The sequence below is a fragment of the Charadrius vociferus genome, unplaced genomic scaffold (genome assembly GCF_000708025.1).
Source record: "Charadrius vociferus isolate BGI_N301 unplaced genomic scaffold, ASM70802v2 scaffold291, whole genome shotgun sequence".
Lineage (NCBI taxonomy): Eukaryota > Metazoa > Chordata > Aves > Charadriiformes > Charadriidae > Charadrius > Charadrius vociferus.
Window position 1 is genome coordinate 140,341 of NW_009646958.1, and position 13,650 is coordinate 153,990.

Here is a 13,650-nt window from a genome sequence, read left to right on the forward strand (position 1 = left end):
ATGAGGTGGGAGAGGGAAAGTTACCATATACAGGGGCTACCTGGGCTGCCTACCTTCTCCACAGCTCATGTGCACGTTTCTAGCAGAACAATGACTTTTTCTGAACTAAAGCAGAATTCCTCCTGCTGCTACTTTCTCTAATAAGAAGACCTCTCACTCCTCTATTTCATCACAGTCGTGGTAGCCACTGGACTTTTTGTGCCCACAGGACAGTGAAAAGACCTCAGACTTCCTAATCATTTCCCCATCCTTCCCCCCGCCCCGGATTCGGCTCATCCCTTTCTTTAGCCACCGTCTTTTCTTTCCATGAGCCTGTTTTGTTTTCTACCACGTGGTGGTGCTGCAGTTAAAAATACCATGGCGAGAACATAAACAGCAGCACCTGACCATGAGATGGACCGAGAGCTGGCCGAGGGCCGAAGCGTATAGATGGTGAAGTGTGAATTTGTTATGAGAAAACAAGAGGAGCAGCCAAATATCCTCAGATCCTGGCAGCAGCTCCAGCTCAGACTGAGCCCTGACAGAGCAGCTCACACTTCTGAAAAGCAGGCCTGCCGCTCTGGCTACACGGTGGCCCTGACGCTTGCTTTTCAAGAGCCCTGTCGGTGACTTGTCAGGAGACCATGCGCTGCTCCTAACTGCAATAACGGGAGCTGGTGATATCGACTATCAACTCTGCTGCCCAGAAGCGGCTCGCAAAGGTTTCAGCCCAGCATAATCCAAATATAGGCACTCTCAGGCTAACAGCTGTCACCCAACAAGTCCCAATCCAGATCTGACCACAGACAGGCCATTAATTTTATTGAACATCTGAGAACCCTGCCCAACTGTTCAGCCGCAGTTTGAGCCACTGCAAAGGGAGCCCACCAAACCAAGCTCTGCTGCCCCGCCGCCCAAGTTAGCCTGGGCAGCGTACCCCTGGGCAGCCCAGAAAGCCAAAGGAGATGTCACAGAGTCCCAAATACAAACCAGTTCCTCAGCCGCCTTGGAATTTTTCTCCTGACTGTTAGCAGGACTCAAGAACACAGATTCTTCACGGACGGGCCGAGAAACAAGGTAAAAGTTACTATAACTCAAATCCAATCCCCGCACATTTATGATGGACGACGATGTGCCAAGCCATACACCTGTTTCAACAGCTAGCTCCGACTCCGAGCGCTCCAGATCACAGATCTCCATAGCAGTTGTCCAGAGAAGAATCACTCACACTGGCAATGACCTCAGAGTGGCCAAGACCATATAGAGCATGGCTCCAAGCTCTTGGTGCACTGGGGATCAAAGACTGTATTCTCTCAGGTTCGGATATTTTTTGTAAAGCAGCATGCAGGACTATAAACTGCTAGGAGGTTCCTCAGACAGGAATGACAAGGCGTAACTCTGCGCCCTCCCATAATATTTCGATTCTCTCTAAATATCCACAAAACACTTGCTCTTATTCAGGCTCCTGCTTCCTACTTTTTGTTGTGACACCTGGAATATATTCACTAATAGCCAGGGCTGTGGTCCTTTACAATTTCCCTCCAGATGCCCTGAAGGGAAAATACGCTTCTTAGAGCACATGCCCAAGGGCAGCCAGTTCTCTTCCGCCCCGGGAAGGTTTTACTGACCTTAGGAGCCTCTGAGAGACCCTTACTGGAGAACGAGCATTGCTTGAGGATACAAGGTAGAGAAAGAGAGCAATTCTCTCATTTCCAGAAGATTTTCTCTGCCCACAGACAATCCCTTGGGAATTAAAATGTTCTTCAGTGCCCTGAGTACCTGGCCCAAAGAGGAGGGACAGGGTTTGTCCATCAGCCAAAGCCATGCAGCAGTGCCCCAGTGAAAGCAGTGGGAGGACAGAGTCCCATGCACGCCGGCAAAGGAGCAGCTGCCATTCCTGTACACTACTTCCATCTGAAAAGCAACAGCCTCACCCATACAGGTTCTGGGAGGCACCATTTGACTTTTGGGTTAGTTAATAATGTTTTGGGTGCTCTAGAAATCCCCGTGCCCATGCATAGGGCAGATGCTGAGCTGACACATGACTGCAGCTGTGAAAAACCGCCTGAAAGATCCAGCTTCAGTCAGGCAGCAGGGATATTTGGTTGGGTAAAGCAGAACTTCACTCGAAAAAAAAAATTATTAAAGGAAAAGTTGACCTAGAACCCTCCTTGGGGGAAAGGGGCAGGAAATAGTCACGCAGCCAAAGAAAACGAGGATAAACTATTGCCAGGCAGGATTTAGAGATCGTTTAGACTATCTGGAGAAACAACCAAGCCAGGCCAAGCAGGGTGGTGGGATGCTGTCAAGCCAGGCAGAAAAGTGAAGCAATCCATGAGGCCGATTTAAGCAGAGGAATGGCCGGCCAGGGCTGGAGTAGAGGCCGGGGAGCGGGTTACAGCCAGGCTGGGTCAGAGCCAGACAGTGACAGCCATACTCACTCAGGCACTGCAGACCACTTTTATTCACAAGAGGTTTGGCACACAGTGAGCAGCTGGCGCAACTGGAGAAAACCCCTGGCACAAGCTGGTGCCTATTGATCTCTTTCGGCTCCTTTGTCTCTTTCTCCTTCTCTCTCTCTTTTGGCTGCTCTTTGTTCTTACCCTGGAAGGAGAGAAAAACACAGCTCTGTTAGAGGCCTCGCATTGCCCACACATTCCTTTCCCCGCTGGTAAAAAAGAACATGCAGAAAGCTGATCTGCAGCAAGTGCAGCGGGCATCTTTGTGCCCGAACCTTTGGGATGGCAGTGCTTTTCCCAAATGCCTTCCTAAAGCTTGGGCCAGTCCCTCTAGGCCAGGGTCACGCGTGATGAAGGGCAGGACACAGCACTGCAGCACGTGTCTGTGCCTCTGCGGGCTCTCCTCCTCGCCGCAGTGGGTGATGCAGGCAGTCACCCAGCTAAAGCACTCTCTCCTGGTCTGCACAACTTGCGCTAAGACAGCATGAGCGCAGCCAGAACATGCCCTGGAGCAAGGTGGGCTGAAAGCCAGGGATCACTCTGTCCAGTGCATTATGTTAGAGGTCGCAGTGCATCTGCTGACCAATATAGAGGCCTCAGCCATACAAAAGCAATCCAACTAACTGCTCCGTGGGGTCAGATCCCCTTTTCTACTTGAAGAATTCAACAATTCCTTCCACAAATTCAGCATCTCTCTCACCTTATCCTTCTGCCAGGATCCGGTGACTCGGCTCCGCAGGGAACTCAGACGTCGCATCACCTTTGTGCCTTTCTCTGCTTTATCATTCTTTCCACTGTCCTCATTTCTGAAACAAGACCAAAACCATCTTACCTAAGGGAAGGCTACCTGGCAAAGCACAGTTCAGGGAGGTCACTGATGAAGTTAATCTGAAGCATTATTTTAGGACCCCATCTCAGAGCTTTTCATCTCTTGGAGGATCTGGTTTGGCATCAGACATGCTATTTATTAATGGGACACTTGCAAATAAGAACACAGCAAATAAGGAGCTGAACTTTCAAATGATTTGTGCAAGTCCTGGCTGTCTCTGTGGTTTTGTTCAGTGCCATGCACAACAAGGCCGCGATCCTGGCTGAAACACTGCAGATACCAGTGTCCCACACACAGTATTAGCAGGGCAGCAGAGCTTAAATGGAGGGGGGCTTGAAATCAGCCTGCTCTGGGAACACAAAGTTTGTGGGTTACCATCTGGCTCACTTACTCGTTAGACAGGAACTCAAACCAGGTGAGGTTCTGCTGGGAAGAATCATTGCCTTCTGGCACACAAACTCTCTGCTTCGCCCTGTGCAGGAAAAAGACTTCAGACACACAACAAAGAACAGAAGAGCAGAACTTTTGGGTGAGCGGAGAGGCTCATCTTTGGAGATGGGGCAGAAACATATTTAGAGTTACAGAAGAGGCATGTGAAATGCTACTTCTTCTTGCAATTCTACCCTAGTTTCAGTGGAAGAATACAGTGATTGTGGTACCTGGGGGATTTGCCCCTCGGGGGACCATGTGTCATTTGCCAGGTGGCTCCTAGGTGGACCCATGACCTCCCCACCCACATCCCTCTCCCAGACACACTTACCCATGATACTGTTTCAGCTCCTGAAGTACCTGCTGGACAATTAGCCTACCAGGGATGGGGCAAAAGAAAAGCAAGGGATTAGAAAATGTCTTTGCAAAGACATTCTACGCCCCACAAAGCATCAGGCACTGGTTCACAACCAACTACTCAGCTGTGCCTCAGCATGGAGTGGGATCTCCTTTGCTATTGCATCTCCAGTAGCTCAGATATACTGAAAAATCTCTGCCACCTCAAAACAGCCAGGACCGACAATACCTACACATGGTCTGGGGACACGTGGTCCTTCTCCAGCATCTCCAGAGCAGGGGGTTCAACACCTGGAACACAAAAAAAAACAGGAATCCTGGTTTGCCTTTGCAGAGCACCACGTTGCAAGCTATGCGAATGGACCCCGTTAATCTTGCTGGGCTCCCACTCTGCCTTTAATGGGGAGGAAGAAGTGCTGGGAGCAGGTAGGGAGGAAAAGGCTGCACTGTATTTCTGTGAGGGAAGCGAAGGCTACATCACTTTTCTGTGTTAACCCTCCCTTTTCAAGCCCGTATTACATCAACTTCTGAGGATCCTGCTTGCAGCTAGGGGGTAGGAGCTGATACACCCCAGAGCCCCTCCACATGACAGCTTCCCCTCCACTTCCCAGGCCGTGCTCTTAACAGGTCTCTACATTTTGCTCCCGGGCAGTCCTCACAGGTGGGAGACGTTAATGGATTCCAGCAGCACAGAGAAGGCCAAAATTAAGCTTACAGGAGTTAGGGTGCCTCTGTTTTTCTAAGGCTCTTCAGCTTTTGGTGCAGAAACCAGGACCTGGCAGCCTTGTCCCAGAGCCTGCTCCCCTGCTGGCTGTGCAGGGTGGGTTAGTTAAGGATAGTTGGAAGGGGCCTGCACACAGACCATGTTTGCCCCATTTTTTGGGGTACAGGAGAAAGGGCACATTTAAACCCGGGCAGATGAAGCAGTGCCTTTTGTTCCTAGGAAACCGTCTTTGCCTTGTGTGAGTAGGGAGCGATCAATGCACCAGCCACAGAGGGGTTATATGGCAACGTGTCACTGGGAACGGGCACGTCTGAGCTTAGACTACACTGTTAGCCAGGATCAGACTCAAAGTCAGCTTGACTTTTCATTTCAGGAGCTCCTGGGACCATGTAGAAGGGAAGGGCAGAGGGTGTCTAGGCTTGCAGAAGCTACATCTCCAGTTTTTTCTTAATCGCAAACACCTTGAACTCATTTAATGCCATATATAGAGTCTATACCAACCTTCCACAGCTGGAAGAGAAGTGTCGAAACTGCAAGGTATCCGAGGGGAGGCAACTGTCTCGCAGGCTGATGGGACAGACCTTGACCTCAGTCTCTTCCCGTTGCTGCCACATTCCTGGAGAAGTAAAAAGTCATGGACATCTTTGGTCGCTTGTGCACCAAGGGAGCCTTCATCGGGGCACAGCATGGCTGGCAAGGTGCAATGCAGGGAATCTCAAGTGAAGTGCCAGTGATCATCCCTGCTTTCCCACAGCCTCCTACCCTCCGTGCCCGCCCCAAGAGCCTGAGGGCCCTTGCTGCGTGGTTTGATACCTATGGTATATGAGGATTAGATCAAGACCCAGGTCATCACAGGGAACAGGCTGACTCCTCACCCGTTCCCTTTCTTGTTTTGTCAGCGTCATGATGACAGGACACCTTAAAGCCCAGCTGTTTGTTGGCTTCAGGTGTGGGCTCCAGGGAGGGTGGAGCAAGTGACATTTGTGGCTGAAACCTTCTCAGGCACTTCTCACTTTTATAGGATATGTAGCACTGTGATAAAATTGTCCTTTTAATATTAATTGAGGCCAAAGAAATTCCCCAGAGGAAAGCAGTGTGAAAGGGGGGTCACACTGCTGTCTTCAACTACCTGACAGAGGATTATAGAAAAGATGAACCCAGACTTTTCTTAGAGGTACAGAGTGACAAGACAAGAGGCAACAGGCACAGGTTGCAGCAAGGGAAATTCCAACTGGATTTAGGGGAAAAGAGGGCTGTGCATCAGCCAGCTCCCAGGGCCTTTATCCTGGAAGAAGGGGCAGTTTTTCCTGGAGCAGAGAAAGCTGAGATTCCTGCAGACCTCCTGGCATACCTGGTTCAATGCTAACATCGAAGGAGTCCTGCCTGCAGCTGACACCCATGTTTGTCACCTTCTGCACCCCCAGCTTGCCCTGCTGCTGCTATGCATGCAGCCCTCGCACACTCACCGCCTCCTCCAGGCCAGGGCTGACCGTAAGGTGTGGGCGCAACGGCTCTATCTCCACTTTGATCACCATGCCACCCCCGTCGCTGCTCCAGGTTTCCAGTTCCCCTTTGGGCAGCTGAAGGGACACACAAGGCTGCGGGCAGGACCGGCTCCCCTTCTCCACATCCTCCTGTTCTGGGTCGCTGCCCATCTCTGTGGCATCCAGGCTGAACCTAATTCAAGGAAGAGGAACAAGCCAGTTTAGCAGACCCGTCTCATTGTGTCAGGCACGACACAGCCCCTGCCATGTCCTGCCCTTGGGTGGACAGTCCTAAAGAGCTCATGCAACTGGGACAAGGAGGGTCACCACAGCAGGCACGTGGAAAAGGAAATGCCAGGAAGCGTCAGCCTGGACACCAAGTCCTGAGCCTGTTAAAAACAGCTTCTCTGGCTGCCATCAGCGAGTCCACGAGCTCCTTGGTCACCCGGGATGTTTAGTGCCGGACAGCTCTCGCTGATCTCTTAGCAACCCCTGAGACTGTGCAGCCACCCAGACAGCAGCCTGCCCGCCCTGCGCGAGAGCTGCTGCCTTGCTGACGGCAATGCCAGGAAAGTCCCTCTGGGCATTTAGAAATGGCAGATGTTGTCGTTTATCGAATCATCGCTGTGGCATCATGTCATAAATCCTGCTCCCACCAGGGCCCAGCTTTGAGGAAGGAAAAAGAAATCCTTTTCTGGGAAATGAGGGGTGGACCAGCTCCCCCAGTGCCCCACGGTTTCCTGAACGGCGAGTGCTGCCGCAGTGCCAACAACATAGAAGCAAAATGATGGATAGGGCTCAGTGGAAAATCTTACTCTCTGCATGGGTTCTGTCTGCAGATCACTGTGTTTGCTTAGGGGACAGCGGGGCGTATTCCCCTTCCCTGGCCCCGTGCTCACACATGCTTAATCACCCGGCGAGGGGACCGAACAAGCCCCTGACACCGAGAGCCGCTCTGTACCGCTATTGCTCATGTGCCTGTTACACAGCATAAACTGTGAATGATCCACAGCGCATGGAACAACAATAGGTCTGAGACCCAAAGTCTGAGCTTGATGAAGAACTGCCAAGATTTCAGGCTGAGATAATTTTAGGGTACCTTATAAGGAGGAGAGATAAAAATAGTTTTTGCTGGCTTACACCTAACTCCCAGTCATTTGGGAGATCAATACATGTGTCAGCAGGGAAAGCAGGCATGTAGGAAGCTGGAGCCCAAGGCAGGAACACAGCATGGTAGTACTGGCAGTCCTGGAAACCGCTCCCAGCCAAAGCTCAGCATCATGCTACAAAATACACTCTCCTCTGCAGCTATGTGGAGGACAAAGGGCTGGAGGACATGGCGGTGATTGCAGGCAGAGGCCCCACCAAACCCGCTCACAGAAGAAAAAGGAATTGACAGAGGTCTCTCAATCCCTCTGAGGTGGGCAAATTTCCCTTTGAGCCAGAGGGTGGAGGCCATCAGGGCAGCTGATGCTGTTCAAGGCTCCCTCCAGACAGAAAAAAGCTTTCCTGAGATAAGAGATCCTCTTCCCGGCCCCAAGACCAGGAAAAGAGGGTCTTCCTACTGCCAAGGAGACATTAAAACCTCTTGCTGCCTTAGCATCTGTTCCTCCACATCCCACCCAACGTGAGCAGCAGGCGTCCAGCTGCTTTGGCAGAGGCTGACAGGGGAGGGAGACCACCCAGCAGCAGCAAGAGCTCGGGGCAGTGTGATCGCTCCGGCCTCACGCAGCATCATGGTACCGTCTATATAAAATATTGCTCATGGTCCTGCTTTACCTGCGCTTGCAGTCCATGGGCGATAAAGGGCTCTCCCAGCTGTGCCTCCGAGAGGTTGACAAAGATCTCACCAGCGTGGGGAAGGACTCCTTGGCCTCCTGCAGGTCCAGCTCTTTGCTCTCTGCAGGATGCTCAGAAGTGCTGGTACCATCTTCTGGCACCGCTGCACAGGAGCAAACGTGGCCTTTGTTCAGAAAGCGGCAGTCGGCCTCACCGTAACGTACCGAGCAGGAAACAGGATTGGAAAAAGCAACATCCACAGACATTTTTCTCAGAGCCCCTGGCCTCTCTTCCAGTAAGCGAATGGCAGATACAGCCTGGGCTGCTGCTTCTGGCTGTGCTGCCATCTCTGGCGCTGTTTTGGCAATTGGTGGGCTCAGGAGTCCCAGATCTCTGTAATACTCTGTCCCATGGAGAGCAGAGTCTGAGAGGAGATCCTCCGTGCTGCTGTGCAACTCCGCTGCTGGGACATCCAGCTCTGTGGAAGATGAGTCCTCCTGCAAAGGCAGCGACAGCTTAGCCTGAGCGCACAAATCCCGTGCGAGAGCCTTGCAGACATCCTGCGAAGGGGACACCTCCCATGCAGAGCTGGAGCTGCTTTCCTTTCCCTCCTCATGGCAAACAGCCCACCTGCAGCTAGCGGGGCCAGGACTGCTGCTGCGTTTCTCAAACCAGACTTTCTAATAGTAGCACTCTCCTCGTGCACCTCGCGCCTGGACCTGCCCCAGCCCCACCAGCTCGGCTTCCTCCAGTCCCTGAGATCTCTCTGTGCCTTATTCCTCCTAACGCCAATACAAAGCACAGAGGTATGATTTTTCCCAGACGCAGAAGCAATATAACCTTGTATTCCTTGATAGTCTGGATCGGTACCCCTTTTCCCCATCCTTATTCCACCACAGTCCCTCTGCATATGCTGCTGACCACCCAGTTTGCTGATCCTGGCTCCTGCCTCGCGTGGTGGCAGTAGAAGGAAAGAGGACACTTGCCTTTTCTTCAGCCATGCTGGTGCAGAAGGTTTCATCCTCAGCAATCAGGGATGGGAGAAAGCTTTTGGCGTTGGGATACTCCAGAGCAGGGGTGCTGTGGTCAGTGAATTCCCGTAAGCATGGCTTGCAGTCAGACCCTGCAAGACAGAGAAGGTCACAGCATGTGAGCAGGTGGCCAGGGGGGATGTAAAATCAGCCACACACAGAGAGGTGACGTTAGGCATCACTCAGAGACTCCGCATGGCCCTTTGCTCCCTCGCCCCTTGCAGACAGGCACTGCCGGGCAATCTCAGGGCCTCGGCAGCCTTGATCCTGTGGGAACCTGGTGTAGGGGTCCCCTAACGGCAGAAACTTCCTCCCTCGAACCATGGTATGTGCGAGGGCAGAGACCAGGCTTGCACCATCCCAGCCAGACCCTCGTGGGATGCCCTGTGCCGCAGAGGCTGTTTCCACAGTGAAACGGAAGAGTTAAGCACATTTTGAGGGCTGTTATTGACATTATGGACCTTTAAAGCAGGAATCTATGAAAAAAAAAAAAAAAACCCTGACTGATTTATTTTCATCCTTAAGGAATAAAGGATGCTGCTTGGAGGCCAAATTGGAGGTGCGTTACTGACTCCAGACAACGCTGAGTGTGCAGAGCAATAGCGGGAAGGCGCAATTCTCCTGGGGACAGCTCACTTGTGTGGATTTTCCTCACGCAGGAGTGCTAAGCCAGTGTGAACCTGAGTGTGTCTACACCATCCGATAACTCATTGAGAAACAAAAACAAGGTCTGGACGTGCTTCATGGTACAATAGATCGTCCAGCTGACTGAAGCACATTCCTATGCAACGAGACACACTGTAAACGTTAGCCACGATCTCTAAACCATTGCATGACTCACGGAGACCTTTTATTCCTTCGAGATACATACAGCTGAGGCGAAGGGAAAAAAGCCAGGCTGTTGGCTGAAACACAGTGGTGGATCTCTGAAGATGCAGAGAACAATAGCAAGAGACTGTAAGTGGCCATATCTGTCCAGTGAGAAAAAATGGCAAGAAACTGCTAGAAACCCATCAGACTCCAGGAAAGCCAAGTATAAAAACATTAATATGAGGAAGATATTGTTAAAAAACACACGCTTGGAAACCTTGCATCCTGCTGCGGGCTTTAATGCTACACAATGCAGCCAGAAATTGCGTGGTGCCAACTGGAAAAAGGCAGCAGACGTGAGGGAGAGTTTGGAGGTTTGTTCCTTGGATCCTGCTGCACACTGCCAGTGCCAGATTTTCTGTTTTAAGGAGTGTTCGGTGTGTTTAAATGTGTGAAGTAATTTCAAGTGAGGGTCTATAAACAATATAGAAAGAAAACACTCCATGAAGGCACTATTTTAATTAAGGGGTTTCCAGCTATAAGAGCAGGGAAGATTTGAAATGGGCTTTCTACAACTACAAGGTTATAGAATTTACTTCTCAAGACATTTCTAATTAATAGACAAATTCCTGCCCAGGATGCCCTTGAGCCACATCTGTAATGCTCTATCTATAAAATTGGCAGAGTCTTACTGAGCCATTGAACATCACCTTTTGCTTTCCTCAGATGCACCTGGATTGCCTCTAATCATCTTGTAGTCAAAAATCAGCATTTTGAAGCGAATTCACATTTGAATCAGCACAGATTTTGGCATGAGCTTGTGGGAAACTGAGCAGCCAAAGATGTCAGTGGGCTGTAAAAACCACTGAACCCCCAAAACAGGCCGGGAGGAAGGCTAAGGTAGAAGGGACCCAAGGGGAGCAACCGGGTGGTGGGGAGGGTGGCAGGGAGACCAGGACCTCATACAAGCCCAAGAAAGGAAGGAAAAGGAGATTTCCCTGCCCTCGCCATCCCTTGCAGCGGCGAACTACCCGCAGAGGAAGCAGCGAAGCCCTGAGAGGCGGCAGGGGTGTAGCTGCGGTAGATGACAAGCGCTGTGGCCTGACAGAGGCCAGAATCCTAGCCCGCAAGTTTAGCTAAAACAAAGAGTTTTTTTCCTCCCGAGCATGGTCCGACCGTCCTGCCAAGGCTACTCTGGGCCTGCCCCAGGCTCCAGGCTGAAGCTCTGAAGTGGATCCCTGGAACAGAGTCAGCTCCTCGGAGGCCTGGAAAATATTCCCTGTGCTCTGCCTGTGCCATGCAGGGCTCAGGATTTGGCCAAGGCATAGGCTGCAGTCAACAGACCCCCTTCAGGCCCACAAAACGACTTAGAACCTCCTCGGAGTCTTCAGACACTCCCGTTCAACACGCGATAAATCAGGTTTGCAGCCAGCCTCCGGTGAACTCAGCGGCAGCGGCCGTTAGGCAGCAGCACGCGGTGCGCAAGGGGCTGCGGTGATGGGGAGACCATTTTAGGCAATGTGTGAGCACCAGCCATGACAATTCAGGGCTCCCCGCATCCAGCGCCTCGGTCGGTTGGCACCATGTATAGAGCAGAGTTGTGCGGCCGCTTGGGCAAGGGGGGCTGCTGGAGGGGCTCACGGGGGAAAACACGCTTTCAGGCATCATATTCTGGCAGGATGAGCAAGGAAAGGCCAGCATGGAGCATGGACAGGAGGGAGGCGGGTTGGAGGGGCTGTGAACATCCCTATATCCGTGATTGAGGTGGTCACCTCGAGTATGGGAGCCTCTCGAGTCTCCCGGACTCCACGCTTGAGCCTGTTTGGAAGGACCCATGTTCCATCTAGCTGTGGTGTAGTGGTAAGGGGACAGGACGTCTTAGCTCCCCAGGCACTGGCAGACAGCAGCGACCACCTTTACTCCGCTGAAGCTGAAGATGGGACGACAAAATGACACTTTCAAGAACGTACGCTGTTTGCTTTAGGGGAACATTAAGCAGATTAGGTATTGCAGTTGCTTAATTCGTCTCTGGCTGGGAACCATAAAAGGTTATTGCTGCAGGGAACAGCCTCATCAGAGGAATTCCCAGGGCAGAGCTGGGGAGGAAGCGTCACTGCCTGCGCCGGGCAGGTCCCTGCGCACCAGCGGGGCTCTGCTGCACTTTGCCAGAACTTCCCGGCAGGCGAAACATGACAACTCTGGGCTTCTGCGTGGGGAGGAAGGAAGTAGTGACAGGCATCCACTGCATGTGACAGTCTGGGACACTCTCGGGGTTTTTGATGCCGTGGGGACAGTGGGATCAGCCAGCTGAGCTGGTTTGTCTCAAGGAAGGAAACTCCATGCTGCTGTAACTGCGTGCAAGGCCACTGGGAGCCCAACAAAGATTTAAATACCTCAATTTCAGACCTACACTCGAAACCTCTCTCCTGCAACTGCCTCTGCTGATTTCCCTCAGAGGGACCGGTCACTGGAGATGCACCCACAAGTGCCACAGCAGGAGACAGCACCGGAGCAGCCAGCGCTGGAACAAGTTCTGCCATCATGGCCCGTCCTCACCTGCCTGTTCTGCTGCTCGGCGCAGGATGCTGCAGGTCCCCGAGCGACCCTGGAGCCAGGCTGGCGCTGGCGAGGGGAAACGTCGGAGGAAACATGGATGTGAGCTGTGGCCATGCAGATCACATCCTCCAAGCATCAAACACTCTCTGCATTTCCACTGGGGAAAGGCCACACCAAACGCGGTGGGACAAAGGCACTGGTCAGTTCTGCTACATGAAACAATCCCATGAGGAAGGAAAGAGCAGAGCGTCTGGGCATTTCCCAGCAATCGGGTAGAGACTGTTGGGAAACCACGGAGAGCATCACATGTGAGAAACAAGAATTATTCCGTCGTCTCGTGGCTCCTGCCCTGCTGGCCCCCCACCAGCTGCCCTTTACCTACCGCCCTGCAGCATGTCCAGAGCTATAGGGTAAAACCTCTGTAAAGCAAGTGCTAAACTCGCTGTGCCAAAATTGTTTGAAGTGCAGTCCTTCGCCTGGTCTGGGCCCCACATCGTCGGCCGTTGGCAGCGGTGGGGATTGGCTGATGCGGCCGGGGCTGGAGGAGGGGAGAAGATAAGCTGCCCAACACTGTAACATACTGTACAGCGAGCTGCTGTCTTATCACTGTGTTTGGGGCCTGGGCTTGGGGCACAAAGGGCCAGAGGAGCGGGGAGCCAGAACGGTCCTCAGCTCACTGTCAGCTGAAGGGTCTCGGCAGGGCTGAGAGGGATTTGCAGCCCTTTGGGTACTCTCCAGGTCACAAGAGTCACTGTGCGGCTTCCTCCAGTGACTTTACCGGGCACCGAGGGAACGTCCTGCATGGACCAGCGAGTGCCACGGTGCAGAAAGCGAGCACCCGGAGAGGAGCTGAGCGGGAACTGAACGTTTTGTGCCCACAGCACAAGCCCCAGTGGGAGAAACTGCTCTGCGAGCACACGCTGGGGGAAAAAGGCTCTACCGAGACACTCTCCAAAGCCATCACTGCTTGCGAGCACTGTGAGGCTGATTTATTTATTATAGAAATTAGCCCAACCGAGTATAGTTATGGATATAATTAGTCCATAACCGCCCCAGCAGGCACAGCACTGGGGAGGGTGGAGTGGGGTGTCCTAGCCGGGGCTCAGGGAAGCTGCTCGGGGCTCATGACAGATCAGAGCCTGCATGACCCGGCCTCCCGCTTGGAATTAACCTTCCTTTCACAATTCAGTTTGAATCTTGTGCACATCTGCAT

At 52.4% G+C, this 13,650-nt stretch overlaps 1 protein-coding gene across 1 annotated transcript in view; it reads right to left on the reverse strand.

The window, feature by feature from the left end:
• Positions 1-13,650, reverse strand: part of ARHGEF18 (Rho/Rac guanine nucleotide exchange factor (GEF) 18) — a 45,699-nt gene that overhangs the window by 31,174 nt on the left and 875 nt on the right. The window contains exons 2-10 of the mRNA XM_009895160.1: positions 9,027-9,163; positions 8,041-8,537; positions 6,244-6,454; positions 5,279-5,393; positions 4,287-4,344; positions 4,028-4,072; positions 3,659-3,739; positions 3,139-3,244; positions 2,421-2,583 (exon numbers count right to left, since the gene is read on the reverse strand). Coding sequence (XP_009893462.1) covers positions 2,421-2,583; positions 3,139-3,244; positions 3,659-3,739; positions 4,028-4,072; positions 4,287-4,344; positions 5,279-5,393; positions 6,244-6,454; positions 8,041-8,537; positions 9,027-9,163 — 1,413 coding nt within the window. The remainder of the gene's footprint in view (positions 1-2,420; positions 2,584-3,138; positions 3,245-3,658; positions 3,740-4,027; positions 4,073-4,286; positions 4,345-5,278; positions 5,394-6,243; positions 6,455-8,040; positions 8,538-9,026; positions 9,164-13,650) is intronic.